This window comes from Oncorhynchus tshawytscha, linkage group LG10 (assembly GCF_018296145.1).
Source record: "Oncorhynchus tshawytscha isolate Ot180627B linkage group LG10, Otsh_v2.0, whole genome shotgun sequence".
NCBI lineage: Eukaryota > Metazoa > Chordata > Actinopteri > Salmoniformes > Salmonidae > Oncorhynchus > Oncorhynchus tshawytscha.
In genome coordinates, this window is record NC_056438.1 from 66,494,784 (window position 1) to 66,516,404 (window position 21,621).

A 21,621-nucleotide genomic window follows, 5' to 3' on the forward strand; every position below is an offset into this window, starting at 1 on the left:
CGCCTCTCCTGTAAATCAAATGAAAAAATGAACAAACCATGCAGACTTGTTACCACTAAGCCAGAGACTTAAGCCTAGATTCAATCTGTGCGGTTGAAATTTAAAGGCAATATCCCTGCGTTCGGAGCCTGCACTCACAGTAAACCCTGCATGTCGGCTCAACCGTAATTTACCTTAATTTCAACCACACTGTACTTCAGCGATAGGGATTGAAATGAGCCGTTAGTGGTTTAGCATTGTGCGTCCGACACTAGTGTAACCTTCTGCTCCTTTGCCAAAGTGTCTCACCAACCCAGTCATCAGTGAATTCAGCTGGGATGGCCACAGCCAGGATATCTATTCTATAAGCATACATGTTTAGAGCACTCCACTGATCAATGCGAGGAGGAACTGGGACAGTAGTTTGTTTTTCCAAGAGGTGAGTCTTGAAGTCTCTTTACACAAATCAAAGCTGACAAATTGATTAAGTAGGTAGTCTTTAATGATCTGGTACCAAAACCTTACAAATATGAAAAAAATCAGAGGCACACAATAGGAAGATGACATTTACAACTTGATCTGCAGTAGGACGATGTGATGACAATCAGGAATTGGCATAAGTCACCAGGGCTTCACTGGCTGCAGGGGGAAACATGAGAATAATCACAATGAATGAGTCACTGAAGTCACAAAAAGCCACACATGCTATTGAATGTGAAACGAGCAGAGGGTGATCTACTTCATAAATGTAAAAAAATAAAAGCTTGAGTAGTACATGTAGGTATTCCATGACAATCTTACAGGTTGTCTTGGGCTCCCGAGTGGCGCAGCGGTCTCAGTGCTAGAGGCATCACTACAGACCCTGGTTCGCTTCCAGGCTGTATCACAACTGGCTGTGATTTGGAGTCCCATAGGATGGTGCACAATTGGCCCAGCATGGTTAGGGTTTGGCCAGGGTAGGCCATCATTGTAAATCAGACTGTTCTAAACTGACTTGCCTAGTTAAAGGATAAATAAATAGTCACTACTTGCAGTGGAAAACACATACTCCATACATACCGTTCAACCTCCATTTTATCTTTGACACCGTTGTCCCTGTTGCTGTTAACTTGAGTCTCCTGTTTAATCTTTTTAGAGACGTTCTCCTTTACTGGACTGTCTCCCGGTTTCCTCTGTTAAACAATACAAAAATGTGTTTGTGGATACTGGGGGGGTGGATCTGGACGCAAATAGTTTCACTTCACTGACCTTTTTTCTGACCAGGTGTGAGATGTCAGAGGCAGGAGACTTTGAGGGGGCGTTTCCGTATGTGGATCGGACTTGAATCTGAGTGAGGGGAGGACACACCGACATATCCCTTAGAATACGTTGTTTAAAGAACAACAAATAAAGCTGACTAAAATCATGAGGCGCAGGCTTACTATAGATGCAGACGCCCCTCCGTTTTGAGAACTTCCACTCGGAGTTGGAAACGCTGAACCACCTGCCTGAAAAATAAACCAAAAACAACGAAGTGGAATCAAACTTCAAGCTCGCCGTATTGCATAAATTCAAACCTTAAGAGAGCCTAAAAAAGTAAGTGGGCTAGGACTGGGTCAATCACTGGTTAGAGCCACCATCTCAATCCCCTTCTCACCAGTGTCTCCTGCACCACAGCCTCTGCTGCAACAGCGGCAGCCATTTTCTGTCCCACGGTGGCGTCCTCAACCTTCTCCTGGATCTCTGGCAGCAGAGCCTTCAGCTCCTCCATCTCCTTTCTCTCCTCAGGGGCCACCTCTGGCCCCCCTGCCTTCTCCAGCACCTTGGCTGGGAGACAAACGATACAAGGGTGTTACAAGGTAGAAGAGTAACATTTTCCAAGAATAAAACCAGCAGCCACCATCCGGCCGTCTTTTGCTGTTGGAGGTAGGTGCACTTGATTCAGAAGTGTTCCCATTTTGAACCACTGCATTTGTCGAGGAGAGCGGTGGCTAAATCAACTATGTCTGCTGCCCTGGCCAATCGAATAGCTCAAATCACCATTCCTACTGCTTCCATGACCGTACAGCAAAGTTTGAAACTAGCCTATGTGAGATTTCATAACTTTTGAAACCATGACCAGAGAGACAGAATACCGCAAAGAGCTGATCTTTCAAATTAATAACATGCTTCACCTTACTCACGCTGTAGCTGCAATGAATGAGTAGCCAACTACCGATAGGCCTGCATCGTGTCCATTTTAATATCCAGGAATATTTCACTTTCTCTGGTCATAGGAACATGAATTTGTGCATGAGGCAGAAATAATGAGGTGCCACTCAAGCTTCGCCATCAGGTGGAAGACTATCCCCTCTGGTCAGTCTCACCGGAGGAAAGGAGAGAACAGGGACTGGGAGAGGTGAACCCTCCGCTGTTCTTTCCCTCCGTAGACTGACCATCAGATTTCAATTTATGCTCAGCTGTGCCTCGCAAGTTATACAACTGATCTATTTTGTTATCAAAGCTAGAGTTGTGAAATATATGATCTGAGAAGAACATTGGCAGGCCAGGCATATAGCTAATATGCTGTGATAGTATTAGGCCTACTGCACACATCTCATTCCTAAAGAACTGGTTTTATGAGATTAATGTTGCATAGACTTTTTAAATCCTATTTATACATACACATATAGACACTACCACCGTTCAAAAGTTTGGGATCACTTAGAAACAGTGAAGAGGCGACTCTGGGATGCTGGCCTTCTAGGCAGAGTTGCAAAGAAAAATACATTGCAGACCAATAAAAAGAAAATATTAAGATGGGCAAAAGCAGAGACAGACACTGGACAGAAGAACTCTGCCTAGAAGGCCAGCATCCCAGAGTCACCTCTTCACTGTTGACGTTGAGACTGGTGTTTTGCAGTAACTATTTAATGAAGCTGCCAGTTGAGGACTTGTGAGGCGTCGGCTTCTCCCAAAAAAGGTCCAGTTGCCAGGACAACGAATATAAATTCCATCTAGACACCATTGCCCTAGAGCACACAAAAAAAACGACACATTCCTTGGCCTAAACATCAGCGCCACAGGTACAGTTGAAGTCAGAAGTTTACATACACTTAGGTTGGCGTCATTAAAACACGTTTTGCAACCATTTCACAAATTTCTTGTTAACAAACTATAGTTTTGGCAAGTCGGTTACGACATCTACTTTGTGCATGACAAGTCATTTTTCAACAATTGTTTACAGGCAGTTTATTTCAAGTGGGTCAGAAGTTTACAAAGTTGACTGTGCCTTTAATTAAACAGCTTGGAAAATTCCAGACAATTATGTCATGGCTTTAGAAGCTTCTGATAGGCTAATTGACCATTTGAGTCAATTGGAGGTGTACCTGTGGATGTATTTCAAGGCCTACCTTCAAACTCAGTGCCTCTGCTTGACATCATGGGAAAATCAAAAGAAATCAACCAAGACCTCAGAAAACAAAATTTAAGACCTCCACAAGTCTGGTTCATCCTTGGGAGCAATTTCCAAACGCCTGAAGGTACTTCAGTCATCTGTACAAACAATAGTATGCAAGTTTTAACACCATTGGACCACGCAGCCGTCATACCGCTCCGGAAGGAGACGCGTTCGTTCTCCTAGAGATTAACGTACTTTGGTGCGAAAAGTGGAAATTAATCCCAGAACAGCAGCAAAGGACCTTGTGAAGATGCTGGAGGAAACAGGGACAAAAGTATCTATATCCACAGTAAAACAAGTCCTATATTGACAAGCTGAAAGGCTGCTCAGCAAGGAAGAAGCCACTGCTCCGAAACCGCCATAAAAAAGCCAGACTACGGTTTGAAACTGCACATGGGGACAAAGATTGTACTTTTTGGAGAAATGTCCTCTGATCTGATGAAACAAAAATAGAACTGTTTGGCCATTATGACCATCGTTATGGTTGGAGGAAAAAGGGGGAGGCTTGCAAGCCGAAGAACACCATCCCAACCGTGAAGCACAGGGTGGCAGCATCATGTTGTGGGGGTGCTTTGCTGCAGGAGGGACTGGTGCACTTCACAAAATAGATGGCATCATGAGGAAGGAAAATTATGTGGATATATTGAAGCAACATCCTCAAGACATCAGTCAGGAAGTTAAAGCTTGGTCGCAAATGGGTCTTCCAAAAGGACAATGAACTAGACACTGGGGCCTCCCCTCCCATTCCTCATATTCTGGTTAGAACCAGTTTGTGCTGTTCTGTGAAGGGAGTAGTACACAGCTTTGTATGAGATCTTGGCAATTTCTCACATGGAATAGCATTCATTTCTCAGAACAAGAATAGACTGACAAGTTACAGAAGAAAGTTATTTGTTTCTGGACTTGGAGCCTGTAATCAAACCCACAAATGCTGATGTTGAGTCCAGATACTCAACTAGTCTAAAAGAAGGCTAGTGTTATTGCTTCTTTAATTAGCACAAGTTTTCAGCTGTGCTAACAATTGCAAAAGGCTTTTCTAATGATCAATTAGCCTTTTAAAATTATAAACTTGGATTAGCTAACACAACATGCCATTGGAACACAGGAGTGATTGTTGCTGATAATGGGCCTCTGTACGCCTATGTAGACATTACATTAAAAAAATCTGCCATTTCCAACTACAATAGTAATTTACAACACTTACCATGTCTACACTGTATTTCTGATCAATATGATGTTATTTTAAATTAACAAAAAAGTGCTTTTCTTTCAAAAGCAAGGAAACTTCTAAATGACCCTAAACTTTTGAACGGTAGTGTGCACGCGACACACACACCAAAAAAAAGAAAACGGCCCATTTTCAGGACCCTGTCTTTCAAAGAAAATTCTTAACTCCAAATAACTTCACAGATCTTCATTGTAAAGGGTTTAAACACTTTCCCACGTTGGTTCATTGAACCATAAACAATTAATGAACATGCACTTGTGGAACGGTCGATAAGACACTAACAGCTTAGACGGTAGGCAATTAAGGTCACAGTTATGAAAACTTATGACACTAAAGATGCCTTTCTACTGACTCAAAAACACCAAAAGAAAGATGCCCAGGGTTCCTGCTTGAGGTTGACTAATGATTTTTCAACACCGATACAGATTGGAGGACCAAAAAAAGCCGATACAGATTAATCGGCCGAGATTATTTATATATACACTGCTCAAAAAATAAACACTAAAATAACACATCCTAGATCTGAATGAATGAAATATTCTTATTAAATACTTTTCTTTCCATAGTTGAATGTGCTGACAACAAAAATCACAAAAATGAATCAATGGAAATCAAATGTATCAACCCATGGAGGTCTGGATTTGGAGTCACACTCAAAATTAAAGTGGAAAACCACACTACAGGCTGATCCACCTTTGATGCAATGTCCTTAAAACAAGTAAAAATAAGGCTCAGTAGTGTGTGTGGCCTCCACGTGCCTGTATGACCTCCCTACAACGCCTGGGCATGCTCCTGATGAGGTGGCGGATGGTCTCCTGAGAGATCTCCTCCCAGACTTGGACTAAAGCATCCGCCAACTCCTAGACAATCTGTGGTGCAACATGGCGTTGGTGGATGGAGCGAGACATGATGTCCCAGATGTGCTCAATTGGATTCAGGTCTGGGGAACGGGCGGGCCAGTCCATAGCATCCATAGCGTCGGGCCCTCATACCACCCTCATGGAGTCTGCTCAAATGGTCAGAAACAGACACATGCACATTTGTGGCCTGCTGGAGGTCATGTTGCAGGGCTCTGGCAGTGCTCCTCCTTACACAAAGGCGGAAGTAGCGGTCCTGCTGCTGGGTTGTTACCCGCCTACGGCCTCCATGTCTCCTGATGTACTGGCCTGTCTCCTGGTAGCGCCTCCATGCTCTGGACACTACGCTGACAGACACAGCAAACCTTCTTGCCACAGCTCGCATTGATGTGCCATCCTGGATGAACTGCACTACCTGAGCAACTTGTGTGGGTTGTAGACTCAGTCTCATGCTACCACTAGAGTGAAAGCACCGCCAGCATTCAAAAGTGACCAAAACATCAGCCAGGAAACATAGGAACTGAGAAGTGGTCTGTGGTCCCCACCTGCAGAACCACTCCTTTGTTGGGGGTGTCTTACTAATTGCCTATAATTTCCACCTGTTGTCTATTCCATTTGCACAACAGCATGTGAAATTTATTGTCAATCAGTGTTGCTTCCTAAGTGGACAGTTTGATTTGACATGGAGTTACATTGTGTTGTTTAAGTGTTCCCTTTATTTTTTTGTGCAGTGTATATGACAATTACGACAATACTGAATGAACACTTATTTTAACTTAATATAATTCATTAATAAAATCAATTTAGTCTCAAATAAATAAACATGTTCAATTTGGTTTAAATAATGCAAAAACAAAGTGTTAGAAGTTAAAGTGCAATATGTGCCATGTAAAAAAGCTAACGTTTAAGTTCCTTGCTCAGAACATGAGAACATATGAAAGCTGGTGGTTCCTTTTAACATGAGTCTTCAATATTTCCAGGTAAGACGTTTTAGGTCGTAGTTATTATAGGACTATTTCTCTCTATACCATTTGTATTTCATATACCTTTGACTATTGGATGTTCTAATAGGTACTTTAGTATTGCCAGCCTAATCTCGGGAGTTGATAGGCTTGAAGTCATAAACAGTGCAATGCTTGAAGCATTGTAAATAGCTGCTGACAAACGCAGTAAAGTGCTGTTTGAATGAATGCTTATGAGCCCGCTGCTGCCTACCACTGCTCAGTCAGACTGCTCTATCAAATCATAGACTTAATTATAATAACACACAGAAATACGAGCCTTAGGTCATTAATATGGTAAAATCCAGAAACTATCATTTCGAAAACAAAGTGTTTATTCTTTCACAGTGCAATACGGAACCGTTCTGTATTTCATCTAACCGGTGGCATTCATAAGTCCAAATAATGCTGTTACCTTGCACAACCTTCAATGTTATATCATAATTATGTAAAATCCTGGCAAATGAATTACGGTCTGTTAGGAAGAAATGGTCTTCACAGTTTGCAACGAGCCAGGCAGCTCAAACTGCTGCATATACCCTGACTCTGCTTGCACAGAACGCAAGAGAAGTGACACAAGTTCCCTAGTTAAAAGAAATTCATGTTAGCAGGCAATATTAACTAAATATGCATGTTTAAAAATATATAATTGTATATTGATTTTAAGAAAGGCGTTGATGTTTATGTACGCATTGGTGCAGCGACAGTGCTTTTTTTGCAAATGTGCTTGTTAAATCACCCGTTTGGCAAAGTAGGCTGTGATTCAATGATAAATTAACAGGCACCGCATCAATTATATGCAACGCAGGACAAGCTAGATAAACTAGTAATAGACCATGTGTAGTTAACTAGTGATTATGTTAATTTTTTTTTATAAGATAAGTCTAATGCTAGCTAGCACCTTACCTTGGCTCCTTGCTGCACTCGCATAACAGGTAGTCAGCCTGCCACGCAGTCTCCTCACCGAGTGCAATGTAATCAGCCATAATCGGTGTTCAAAAATGCCTATTACCGATTGTTATGAAAACTTGGAAATCTGCCCTAATTAATCAGCCACTCCGATTAGTCGGTCGACCTCTAGTTCCTGCTCATCTGCGTGAACGCGTCTTAGGCATGCTGCAAGGAGGCATGAGGACTGCAGATGAGGCCAAGGCAATAAATTGTAACGTCCGTACTGTGAGACGCCCAAGACAGCGCTACAGGTAAACAGGACGGACAGATGATCGTCCTCGCAGTGGCAGACCACGTGTAACAACACCTGCACAGGTTCAGTACATCCGAACATCACACCTGTGGGACAGATACAAGATGGCAACAACTGCCGAGTTACACCAGGAACGCACAATCGCTCCATCAGTTCTCAGACCGTCCCCAATAAGCTGAGAGAGGCTGGACTGAAGGCTTGTAGGCCTGTTGTAAGGCAGGTCCTCACCAGACATCACCGGCAACAATGTCGCCTATGGTCACAAACCCACCGTTGCTGGGCCAGAGGACCAGACAGGACTGGCAAAAGTGCTCTTCACTGACGAGTCGCGGTTTTGTCTCACCAGGGGTGATGGTCGAATTCGCATTTATCGTCAAAGGAATGAGCCTTACACCGAGGTCTGTACTCTGCAGCGGGGTCAATTTGGGGGTGGAGGGTCCGTCATGGTCTGGGGCGGTGTGTCAAAGCATCATCGGACTGAGCTTGTTGTCATTGCAGGCAATCTCAACGCTGTGCATTACAGGGAAGACATCCTCCTCCCTCATGTGGTACCCTTCCTACAGGTTCATCCTGACATGACCCTCCAGCATGACAATGCCATACTGCTCGTTCTGTGAGTGATTTCCTGCAAGACAGGAATGTTAGTGTTCTGCCATAGCCAGCGAAGAGCCCGGATCTCAATCCCATTGAGCGCGTCTGGGACCTGTTGGATCGGAGGGTGAGGGCTAGGGCCATTCCCACCAGAAATGTCCGGAAACTTGCAGGTGCCTTGGTGGAAGAGTGGGGTAACATCTCACAGCAAGAACTGGCAAATCTGATGCAGTCCATGAGGAGGAGATGCACTGCATTACTTAATGCAGCTGGTGGCCACACCAGATATTGACTGTTATTTTTTACTTTGACCCCCCTTTTGTTCAGGGACACATTATTCCATTTATGTTAGTCACATGTCTGTGGAACTTGTTCAGTTTGTCGCAGTTGTTCAATCTTATGTACATACAAATATTTGCATATGTTAAGTTTGCTGAAAATAAACGCAGTTGACAGTGAGGACGTTCCTTTTTTTGCTTAGATAGATATAGTAGATCTCTGCTTGCTTTTTGACTGTGAAAGTAATCTCTACTCAGAAAAGGTTGGTTACCACTGATCTAAACAATTCATTTCGAAATGAGAATCTCACTGATCACATTCACCTCCTCACCTAGTCTGCTCTTGATAACCCTAGCAGAGTGGTTGAAGTGTTCGATGGCCTGGCTGTACTGGCAGTCAGAGCAGAGGGTGAGGCCCAGCTGGTAGTGAGTCTCGGCCAGCAGGCGGCTGTCTGAGGCCAGGTGCTTCAGCTGTAGGGACAGGCACTCCTGGAAGTCATCCACCGCCTGGGTGTAATTGCCTGGGGAGGAAATCGAACAGGTAGTTAGGAACACACCTCAAAGAAGCACAATGTAGGAGCCAACCCCATATCAATCCATACAAAAATGGGCCAACCCAAAGTACCAGCGGTGGTTGAGAAATTACCTGATTCAGCCGCTACTTCTCCCAGATTCAGATGGGCCTGGGCTGCCAGGAGCTGGTCCTCCTTACCCTTTTTCCTTCAATAGAACACAAACAAACTCAGGCTCTCAAACTGTTAAGTCTGTCTCATATGCATCAATCCAACGGCTCAAATTGATTTGTTGGAATAGACTTGAGCACGTACACAACAACTGGAGGATAGCAGGGTAAAACAGGGACGAGTGGGTATTTATTTCCTACCGTACCTTTTGTAGATGACCTTCGCCACCTCCAGCATCTCCCAGGCTAACTGCAGGTTGCCCACTTCCTCATCCTCACTGTCCTCCTGAGGTCAAACGGTAATCGAATGTTAACTTACTGACTTTACAACAGCTAAACCATCAGCAGGAACACATAGGTCAGTAGTAGATGAAGTATCACCTTTTCTTCCCCATCCTCACCATCTGAAACATTGACAGAAGTGTGTGAGTGCATGACATTTATTTTCTTGCATCAAAAGATAGTGTAAACATTATGACGGGTTTGCCTCAAACCTCCATCCTCCTCTTCTGGGTTGTCTGATGACTCTTTAGTCTCAGCTTTGTCACCCTTCTCTCCGATAACTTTCTCCTCGCCGTTCGTGGTGTCAGAACCGTTAACATGGCCGTTCACAGTCTGTCCCTCCTCGCCTCCTCCAGTCTCCTCCACTGTGTTCTTATCTGAATCTGCATTCTCGCCGCTCTTCTCTTCTTCTGCCATGGCATCATAGACCTGAACTCTGAGGTCATCCCTGGTCTTCTCTGTGATAATAACAAAAAAGGTATATTGCGAAGCGTGTAATATATATTTTTTAAACAGGTAAATGTGACTACCACATTATACAGCATTATCTGATATACAGCATTTTCTGCATTATCAGAGAGATCAACAACCACTAGGCCAAATTGTACACTTTTTTTCAACATGAACACTGTACCTTTAGGCAAGCATCAACTACATGTGGCTTAACAATGCAAAATGCTTACCATCAACATTGTCTGTGCTTTCAATGTTGGAGTCTTTGGGCTTCTCCTCTTCCTCTTCTTCTGGAACCCCTGTCAGAGCGTTCCCCAAGACGCCATTCTCCATCCTGCGACACAATGACAACATTACATTTAAGTCTTAGTTACAACTGTAACAGCAGTGGTTCTGAGACCAAAATACTGTTTACGACCAGCATTCAGTGGGGTACATCACTAAAATACTGTGAAGGACAGTGAACACCTACCTAGCAAGCTCTAAGAGAGCTTTACCACACAGGAAGAAAGCCTCCCCACACTCATCTGCTGTGTCACCATACCTTTTGGCTCTGGGAGAAAAAAAAGGTAAAGTTATTTATTAATAAATGAATAAGTAATCGCGAATATTTTTACAGACCAATTCTTTCAGTGTGTCACTTGACTTCCACCCCTACGCACAACATCCCGCAGGCTTCTTGAAGGTAGTTGACCGCTGATACCACGTCCCCCATGACAAGATGTCTCTTCCCTGTGCCAATGAGTTTGTTTGCCTCCTCCATAACCATTTTGCAACTAGAAGAAAACATTGATAACCAAGTCATTTTTGCTGTCTGTTAATGTCGGCACTAACAAAGTGGCTATCTAGCTACATTGGAAACAATATTCAACTGTCTTGAATAAAGACCCGTAGCGAGCTAACGAATCATGCATTCGTTTACGAACGCAATAACCAACGTTAAGCGGTGACATTCCGTGGTTGCAACTCCACTTCTAGCTTCTCATCTCAGTAACGTTAGCGCGTTTTCGCAAACCCTGTTCAGTGATACTTTCCTGGCCATGAGCATTAAACACATCTTATGGTAAACATGTACATACCGTGGATGCGAGTAGCTATAAAAGTCTATCAGAAGAAACAAGGAAAAACAAGCACAGCTCTCTCGGTCTAATTGTTCCAAAAATGGCGCCAAATTTGCTAATAATTTCCTGTCAACTTCTTCTTGGAGAAGACGCGGGAGAAAAATTAAAGTTGCAGTGACACATTTTTATATCCGTCGAATACTGGGGGGGACTCGGTCCAACTGGAAGGGAGGTCCGGAGTGAAAACGTTTGGTAACCCCTGATTTCATTTACATGGGAGAAAGTATGGTGACAAAAGCCAGTAGCTCATTGAGACTGCCTCTTTGAGCCCTTCACAATGGCACCTGCCATGCAATAATTTGATTGAACTCCAGTATGCATGAGATGCAAGCCTCGGGAGGTAGAGATCAGAGCAGATGAAGGTTCAAAACAACTCAGAAGTGTTCTTTCACCACACCACACATTTCTCTCAAGATGCATTTAGTCAGCTCGGTTCACTTCACAAAATGTTAATACTAGTTGTCCTAATGGAACCAATAAAGTTGTATTGAATTGAATTAAATTAAATCAGAGACATCAGCTCTGTCAGGCTGTATGCGCCTGGCCAAGATCCACCCAGAGAGAGCTGACAGGTGTGAAGGCCCTTGTAAATAACTTGCTGCTCTTGCTCTGTCCAGGGAGATGAGAGAGAGCAGCCCTGCTGTCAGTGCCTGCTGTGAGGTGAGCTCTAGTATCAACCCCCTCACTGAAGAACCCCTGCTAGCTCCCCTGTTACAGCCTTGTCAAGGCAGGCCTGGACATGACAGCCAATCACAGGGCAGGCCTGGAAATAACAACCAATCACAGGGCAGGCCTGGACATGACACCGCCAATCAGGCTCACAGTGAGACCCATCACACCAATTTGGTCATACATCTTCATCAACACAATACTTCTATTCTAATACCCTGTGTCCTATGAATTGTAGAATGCAAATGTGTATTGTGAATTGTAAATGTAATTGAAATGTAAATGTGTATTGTGAATTGTAAATGTACTTGAAATGTAAATGTGTATTGTTAATTGTAAATGTAATTGAAATGTAAATGTGTATTGTTAATTGTAAATGTAATTGAAATGAAAATGTGTATTGTTAATTGTAAATGTAAATGTAATTGAAATGTAAATGTGAATTATGTGTCCTATGGACACCTGTGCTAGATAGTGTGGGGGTAGACAGTGCCTGGGAAGTCTTTAAATGTAGATTCCTTGATGTGGTGAATGTGATGGCTCCCATTAGACGGGTCAGGGTAAAGCAGAGATCTAGCCCTTGGTTTAATCTTGAGATTCTAGAATCTATCCAAGCAAAGGAATAAGGCCTTTAAAAAATGTAAGAACTCTCAAGAGCCGCCTGATTTTGTCCTATATAAATGTATGAATATGTTAACAAACAAGGTCTAATGTATGATTTTCAGTCGGGTTTTAGAAAAACATACTCCACTGATTCATGTCTACTTTACTTGGCTAACTTCATCAGGAAAGTTGAAGGAAATCTCTGTGGAATGGTACTGCTTGACCTACAGAAGGCCTTTGATACAGTTAACCACTGTCTCCTAATCTCCAAACTGGAGGCACTGGGGTTAAGCAGTATCCCTCTAGGATGGGTAAAGTCCTATTTATCAGGAAGGGAGCAAGTAGTAGAGGCTAATGGTTCACTGTCTCAGGCAAAAGCAATGAGTTGTGGCGTTCCACAGGGGAGCGTGTTTGGGCCTCTGCTGTTTTTATTGTATATTAACGATATGAAAGATGCTTGTTCTTGCAGTCTTTTTCTTTATAGGGATGACTCTACACTTCTGGTGTCTCACAAAAGTAAAATTATGTTGGAGAGCATACTTAGCACAGAGCTGCCTAACATTAGCAAATGGCTTGGAGATAATAAGCTATCTCTGCACTTTGGGAAAACTGAGGCAATTATTTTTGGATCCAGACCTAAATTGAGTAGGTCCTCTGAAATCAGTGTGGAATAATGGGGTGGGGTGCTGACTACAAAAACCTCTGTTAGCTACTTGGGATGTATCCTTGATGGAAGCTTGGGAGGTGTGAGCATGGCCAATAAAGTGCTAGGGAAGGTTAATCGCAGGACTACATTTTTGGCTAGAAAATCCAAGCTGATTGATAAGGACTCCATGAAAGTGCTAGCTACTGCCCTCATTCAATGCCATTTTGACTATGCTAGTACTTCCTGGTTTGGTGGGTGTATCCAAACAAATAAAGAGGAAGCTCCAGATAGCCAAGAATAAGCTGATCAGGGTAGTATTGAAGGTGGCAGGAGCTAGGCAAGAGCTGATGTCAGGGCTGACATAGGCAGGAGCTGCTTTCAGGAACTTAACTGGCTGCCTGTTGAGGCTAGGGTGTCCCAGATTAGACTAGGTTTGGTTTACAGGAGTATTTATGGTCCTGCGCCCAGATATCTAAGTGATTACTTTCCTCGTGTTAGGTATGCACACAATCACAACACCAGATCAGGTGTTGCTGATGTGTGCTTATACAGGTTCAGGAATAATGCTGGGAAAGGTACTTTCTTGTATACTGGAGCCTCAGAATGGAATGAGTTGCCTCATCCCATAAAATAAACGTCCTCTCTGGGCAGCTTTAAAAATAAAGTAAAAATATGGCTGATGTCTTCTGTACCCATATGAATAACCCCTATGATGTAACTGGAATGATGAGATAGATGTTCTTCTTCTATGTTTTTGTTTTATTATTTCACTGCCATACTGTGTTCGATCTTGTCTAGCCATCTTGTCTCAAGAGGACCACAATGGAAATAAGTGTCACGCCCTGACCTTAGAGAGCCTTGTTTATTCTCTATTTGGTTAGGTCAGGGTGTGACTTGGTTGGGCAAATCTATGTTTCTATTTCTTTGTTGGCCTAGTATGGTTCCCAATCAGAGGCAGCTGTTTATCATTGTCTCTAATTGGGGATCATACTTAGGCAGCCCTTTTTCCCACCTTAGATTGTGGGATCTTGTTTTTTGCATAGTTGCTGTCTAGCCCTGCAGAACCTCACGTTCGGTTTTGTATTTTGTTGTTTTGTCAGAGTGCAGTATTAAAAATCATGAACACTTTCCATGCTGCGCTTTGGTCTCATTCATCTAACAACGGACGTAACAGAAGATACCACCACAAACGGACCAAGCAGCGTGTTCAGGAGGAGAGGACACGAAGGAAACCCGAGAGGCAGCCCCCAATTTGTTTTTGGGGGGGGGCAGATGATGTGGGCGTCGGAGCTGAGGACAGATTGTGCCGGCTCAGTGCTCCTGGTCTCCGGTGCGTCTCTTCAGCCCAGGATATCCTGCGCCGGCTCTGCGCACTGTGTTTCCGGTGCACCTTCACAGCCCAGTGCGTCCTGTGCCAGCGCCCCGCAGTTGCCGGGCTAGGGTGAGCATCCAGCCAGGGCAGGTTGTGCCAGCTCTGTACTCCAGACCTCCGGTGCGTCTCCACGGCCCAGTATATCCTGGGCCAGCTCCACGCACCCGGTCTCCTGTGCGTCTGCCCAGCCTGGTGAGCCCTGTGCCAGCTCCATGCACCAGGCCTCCAGTGCGTCTCCCCAGCCTGGTAAGCCCTGTGCCAGCTCTATACACCTCCAGTGCATCTCCCCAGCCCGGTAAGCCCTGTGCCAGCTTCAGTGATGATCCATGGCACGAAGCCTCCAGTGATGATCCATGGCACGAAGCCTCCAGTGATGATCCATGGCACGAAGCCTCCAGTGATGATCCATGGCACGAAGCCTACAGTGATGATCCATGGCCCGGAGCCTACAGTGATGATCCATAGCCCGGAGCCTCCAGTGATGATCCATGGCCCGAAGCCTCCAGTGATGACCCATGGCCCGAAGCCTCCAGTGATGATCCATGGCCCGGAGCCTCCAGTGATGATCCATGGCCCGAAGCCTGCAGTGATGATCCATGGGGGCGGGGGGGGGTACTGTCACGCCCTGACCATAGACAGCCTTGTTTATTCTCTATTTGGTTAGGTCAGGGTGTGACTTGGGTGGGCAAATCTATGTTTCTATTTCTTTGTTCTTTGTTCCCAATCAGAGGCAGCTGTTTATCGTTGTCTCTGATTGGGGATCATACTAAGGCAGCCCTTTTTCCCACCTTAGATTGTGGAACCTTGTTTTTGCATAGTTGCTGTCTAGCCCTGCAGAACTTTATGTTCAGTTTTGTAATTTGTTGTTTTATTAAAAATCATGAACACTTTCCATGCTGCGCTTTGGTCTCATTCATCTAACGACGGACGTAACAATAAGTCCCAGACTTTGTGTGTTATCCTCAATGATTTTACTCACGTGCATGTATGGCTTTTTCATGTTTTATGTGCGCTAGTTTTTTTAAATGGTCGAATTAATAAACTAAAATCTATTGCACTCAAGTAAAACAGGTCTTAGAAAGCTGACCATTTTGATCTACTATGGTGAAAATTAATCATCCCGACCTGTCTTCATTCACAAGAGGGGCTGTTGAGCACCACGAGGCTCTTGTTGTTGTGAGGAAAATAGTCAGCTGATGGGCTCAATTATATAAGTCTGGATGACAGTGTGTAATATGCTGTTTACATGTACATGGCAGTATATAAGTTGCTTCATACTCCCATAATATAACATTTTATCTCTATAGGTCCCTAGCAACAGCAGAAGGAACACATTTGCATTGGCAGTCGGTATATGAGAATAGAGAACAGATTAAGGTCTAGTGCGCTTCAAACAGTCAAATACTATGTAATTAGTGTTTTGATGATGCTGATATAGGTAGGTACTATTTATGTCTGTATTAATGTGTTTTTGAAAGCTGAACAGGCCTCTTTTTGATCTGTAGCCCACCGATTGCTGCCTGCAGGTTTAATTTAATAAGAGTTTATTGTGTTGGTCCCCTCCTATCTGGCCCTTCTTGTGGTGTCCATGGCAACGGCATGTAAAGACATCATCCCAGTGACAGCAGCAGAAGGGTGAGGTGAAGGAGAGAGGAGGGGAGGCACTGGGCCCTTCAGATTGCACACAATAATCTCTGTAGCATCTTTTCATCTGAGGGCAGAAAATTGCTAGCCTGGTCCCATTGGCCTTAGGAGCTGACATCACAAATATATCTGGGATCAGGCTACATGACCACTGTGGAGACATATGATTTCTTAGTGTAGTTGTGTAATAGCTGGACAAAAATGAGAGTGGTCGTTAAAACCTCTTTGGGCTAGGTGTTCCGCTAGCGTCCCACCTTGACAACATCCGGTGAAATTGCAGAGCGCGAAATTCAAAATGCAAAAATCATAATATTAAACATGAATGAAAATACAAGTGTCTTACATCGTTTAAAAGCTTAACTTCTTGTTAATCCAACCGCGTTGTTAGATTTCAAAAAGTCTTTATGGCGAAAGCATACAATGCGATTATCTGAGGACAGCGCCCCGCATACACCAGCATTAAAAACATTTTTCAAACCAACAGAGGTGTCACAAAAATCAGAAATAGCGATAAGATAAATCACTTAACTTTGAAGATCTTCCTCTGTTTGCAATCCTAAGGGTCCCAGCTACACAACAAATGGTTGTTTTGTTCGATAAAGTCCTTTTTATATCCCAAAAATGTAAGTCTAGTTGGCGCGTTTGATTCAGTAATCCATCGTTCCACTCGTTCAACATGCAGACAAAGGAATCCCAAAAGTTACCGGTAAACTTCATCCAAACAAGTCAAACAATGTTAGTAATCAATCCTCAGGTACCCTAATATGTAAATAAACAATAACATTTAAGACTGAATGTAGTATGTTCAATACCGGAGATAAATAACGAAGTGCGCGCCCTCATCCATGCGCACCACAAGACTAGAGTCCTAATGAGAGACACTTTGAAAAACTACAACTACTTGGTCATTTTTCAAAACACAAGCCTGAAACCCTTTATAAAGACTGTTGACATCTAGTGGAAGCCATAGGAACTGCAATCTTGGAGGAATTCCTTTGAATATCCCACAGACAAGCATTGAAATGGCCTGTGACCCCCCCCAAAAGAATCTGGATGGATTCTCCTCTGAATTTTGCCTGCCATATCAGTTCTGTCATACTCATAGACATTATTTTAACAGTTTCAGAAATTCCAGAGTGTTACCAATTACATGCATATCCTAGCTTCTGGGCCTGAGTAACAGGCAGTTTACTTTGGGCACATCGGTTATCCGAACTTCCGAATACTGCCCCCTTCAATAAAGTAAATTACAAGTTGCAACAGAGAGACACCTCCAGCACAGAAGCAGAGAAAATGACTAACTCGCCTTCTCTAAGCAGGTCCTTATATTCAAATCTCACCACACTGGGCACATACTGGTTGAATCAACGTTGTTCAACGTCATTTCAATGAAAGTTGAGTTGATGTCTGCCCAGTGGGACAGCACCAATGTTCTGTAAACACCCAATGAGAGGTTTGTAGGAAGTCACAAGATCAGCTGCTACAGAATCACAGAATACAATATCAATCAGTGTCCTTGGTCCTTGTACCTCCAGTCTGGCGTCAATCACTATCAACAGATAGTCCTTAACAATCATGAACATTCAGTATCAAGTCTAGCATCAAGTCTAGTGTCCATCAACCCATCATACCCATTGGGCTCCCGAGTGGCGCAGCGGTCTAAGGCACTGCATCTCACTGAAAGAGGCGTCATTACAGTCCCTGGTTTGAATCCAGGCTGAATCTGGCTGTGATTGGGAGTCCCATAGGGCAGCGCACAGTTGTCCGGAGTAGGCCGGCATTGTAAATTATATTTTTTTCTTAATTAACTAAATTGCCTAGTTAAATAATGGTTAAAAAAAATAAAAAATACTGACTAGCCACCACTCGTCAGCAATCTGCTCCCCCTGTCCTCCCTTCTTCTCCCCAAATGTACATTTACACACAGCCCCACCCCCCCTCAACTGACATTTACCCTGTCCCACCCCACAGTTGTTAATATGTACACTATATATTATTATTTACATTTGCATTATATTTGTATTGTTTTATTTCACTTTGTCCTGCTTTGTTGGTGCTCAGCGCTAAAGAATTTCACTGTACCATGTAATTACATCTGCAACCCTGTACAAGTGACTGTTAAACTCTCTAATCTAACCCGTACACAAATTAGTGTCTCAAATAGAACACAGAAAATGACTCTTAACCGAATATGAACTTTATTCATCTTAAAATGTCTCCATTACAAGGTGCTGCCACCATCAAGGTATTTGATATTGTAACGGACTATGCACCTAGGTGTGTTCCTTCGAGATCTTTTACTACTAAGCCAACATAGGCAACATAACACTAGTAGAGGGGGTGAAGAGGAAGTAAAACTGAGAAAAATCCTTCTGTGGTTAAGTACAGAATGTTGTTACGATTAACCACAACCCTAAATGCCAACACAGATCTATCATATATATTCCATGTGCAAGGTAAATTCCCTCTCCAGAGCATATAAAGTTATCTTCTAGTCTAGTCCATTCTATTCTAACAACAGTAACCTCGTAAAACCATACAGAATTATTTGGAGCTTACATTCTGTAACCAGTCTGGTAATACCAGGCTATTCTAACAGATCCTTACTAGAATTCTCAGAGTAAGTATGCTAAGGTGGTCAATGGTCTTCCACCACCCCATCTATGGCATTGTTAGTGTGACCCCATACACTAGTAGTACTAGTAGTAGTAGAAGAAGGTCAATAGACTAAACAATCCGAGGTTGAAGATGAGGGAATAAAGTGGATGTCATAAAGTGTCATTTCAACGTGAGGTAATAAAGTTGGGTAGCAATTGGACACCCTCTGCTGTATAATGTGGATTATATATGTGTGTGTGAGTGTGTGTGTGTGTGTGTGTGTGTGTGTGTGTGTGTGTGTGTGTGTGTGTGTGTGTGTGTGTGTGTGTGTGTGTGTGTGTGTGTGTGTGTGTGTGTGTGTGTGTGTGTGTGTGTGTGTGTGTGTGTGTGTGTGTGTGTGTGTGTGTAGATTATAGGGGCGTCCGTGTTAGGTCACATGCAGTGGTGTAAGAAGGGGAGTGTACATTATTTACAATAAGGGTTACATGGATGTAATCGTCATGCAATTCTACATCAATTTACATGACTGCAGACCTTAGCAGAATCTTTTTTAATACCACACACCATTACAGGCTAAGAAGGACAGAGTCTGAGAGATAGGCCTATGCATTCATCTTATCATATTTCTGCAATGCCAAATCAGTGAGTCTTGTTTGCAATGAAAATGTCCCTGTTTGTAAATAATTAAATCTTAGAGGTCATTATGAAGCTAAGCATAGTACTTTCAAAAGTTAGGCCTACCTTTCCACCTCAGACAGAGTACTGACGCAGAAATATTTACACTTTAACTGCTGGCTACTCTTCTTATACTGAACAACAATATAAACACAACAATTTCAAAGATTTTACAGAGTTACAGTTCAGGAAATCAGTCAATTGAAATAAATGAATTAGGCCCTAATCTATGGATTTCACATGACTGGACAGGGGTGCACCCATGGGTGGGCCTTGAAGGGCATAGGCCCACCCAGTTGGCAGCCAGGCCCACCCATTGGGGATCCACGCCCAGCCAATCAGAATGAGTTTTTCCACACGAAAGGCTTTATTACAGACAGAAATATTTCTCAGCACTCCCCTCCACCCCCCCTCAGACAAAGAAGTGAAGGTGAAGGTGAAGAAGCCAAATGTGGAGGTCCAGCACCAAACCAGTGTCTACATATGTGAAAACGACGCATTTCTACATTTAAAATATTATGAGATATGCAGTGACATGAGGAGCAAGAAAATACTCTCCCTCTAGGTAGAAACACATTGCAGGTTTAGAAAATCACTGTTTTTCTTACTTTTAATCCTACCCTGTGATGTTCCAGAGAAGCATTTTTAGGACCTTTATCTTGTCTTTTTAACCACAGGTCGCCATTTATCTTGTCTTTTTAACCAAATGAGCCATGGTTTGGTGCCGGAGATAATGAATACGTCAAACAGGCAGGCCTACCTCTTACTTCTTAAATAGGAAGAAATGGGCTCCAACACAAAGCCCTCTTGTTGTTAATATACATTTCAATTAAGATGAAGACAGTTGCCTACTTTCAGCACTATGAGCTGTATATTTCCGATTGATTGTGCCACTTCAAGTTTCAGCACCACAATGCAATTTACTTGAATCTGGCTTATTGTGAGGTCAATGACACTGATAAATAGCTTTATCATGGGCAAGAAACATGTTATTTTTATTAAAGTCAATTATAGTAGTAGTAAGCTATCAAAAATGACCTCCAGTCCACCTTCTCATCTTCTCATTCTCCCTCTCAGACTATAGCAGCCCATTGGACTTTTTACTCCCATACATTTTCCCTGACACCCAAAAGTACTCATTACATTTTGAATACTCAGGCAGGACAACAATATGGTCCAATTTACACACTTATCAATACAATGTGTTGTCATCCCCACTGCTTCTGATCTGACGGACTCAACACCAGTACTGTGTTTGTAAATTATGTCCTGGCTGTTCGTAATGAAAATAACAAGAACATCATGCCATCTGGTTTGCTTAATATAAAGAATTTGATTTATAGCATTTATTTTTACTCAAGTATGACAATTGAGTACTTTTACCACCACAAAACGTAAGTACATCTGAAACCAGATACTTTTAGATTTATACTCAAGTAGTATTTTACTGAGTGATTTTCACTTTTACGTGAGTCATTTTCTAATAAGGTATCTTTACTTTTACTCAAGTATGACAATTGAGTAGTTTTTCCACCACTGGTCACATGATGGGAGCTTCCTGACTGTGTGACACAAGGTGGGCACCTACAGTCCTCGGGGCCCTGACTGGTGTCACAGTTTTGCCTCAGCCCCTGCTAACACACCTGACTCCAATAATCAACTAATCATGATCTTCAGTTTAGAATGCAATTGGATGAAATCAGCTGTGTTTGCTAGGGATGGAGAAAAAGTGTGACACCAATCAGGCCCCCGAGGACTGGAGTTTTCTACCCCTGAACATATTGACCCCAGCATGACTGTTCACTTGGATTAGGATAGGGGCTCGTAGGAGGGGGCTGATGTGGGCTTCTGCTGCTCTCCCTGAGAATCACTGAGAAACATACAGTATCTTTGAAGATGACAAGATCAAGTTTTTAATTGTATGGTTATAAGAATTTAGATATCAAAAGATCAAATAGGGGGTGCTTGTACATGTGTGATATGGAAAAATGTTTTATGCATATCCCAATTCCCTCTGAGATACCCTCACGAGAGATCAGCCATTATTGACCACAATATGTTATGCAATAACTGTCACTTATGGTATGTAGGCTTAACATAAGTTTTAACATAAGTTGTGCATGTTGTGAAGAATAGAAATGAGAAAAGATGATAAGAGAAGACAAGGGTGGGGTGCATAATTTATTTACTACTGTGTTTTAGTCCTTACTCATCCTTACTCATACAAGTTTTTAACCGCAGGTTACTGGAATGAGGAAGGAAATGTGCAAAGTCATGGTGCAGTGTGAGGTAGTCAAATACTCATAACAACTGAATGACT

General features: G+C 43.0%; 1 protein-coding gene across 1 annotated transcript; it reads right to left on the bottom strand.

Annotated features, from left to right (window-relative positions):
• Positions 1-463: 463 nt before the first annotated feature.
• Positions 464-11,199, bottom strand: LOC112260702 (nuclear autoantigenic sperm protein). The gene is made up of 14 exons (XM_024435999.2): positions 11,053-11,199; positions 10,636-10,749; positions 10,446-10,526; positions 10,204-10,307; positions 9,733-9,978; positions 9,620-9,642; positions 9,445-9,524; positions 9,203-9,276; positions 8,889-9,077; positions 1,616-1,785; positions 1,401-1,466; positions 1,228-1,305; positions 1,039-1,151; positions 464-618 (listed from the first exon to the last, which is right to left on the bottom strand). Exons 2-14 carry the CDS (start codon positions 10,740-10,742, stop codon positions 612-614), a joined length of 1,338 nt encoding a protein of 445 aa, XP_024291767.1. The 5' UTR covers positions 10,743-10,749; positions 11,053-11,199; the 3' UTR covers positions 464-611.
• Between the last annotated feature and the right edge of the window lie 10,422 nt (positions 11,200-21,621).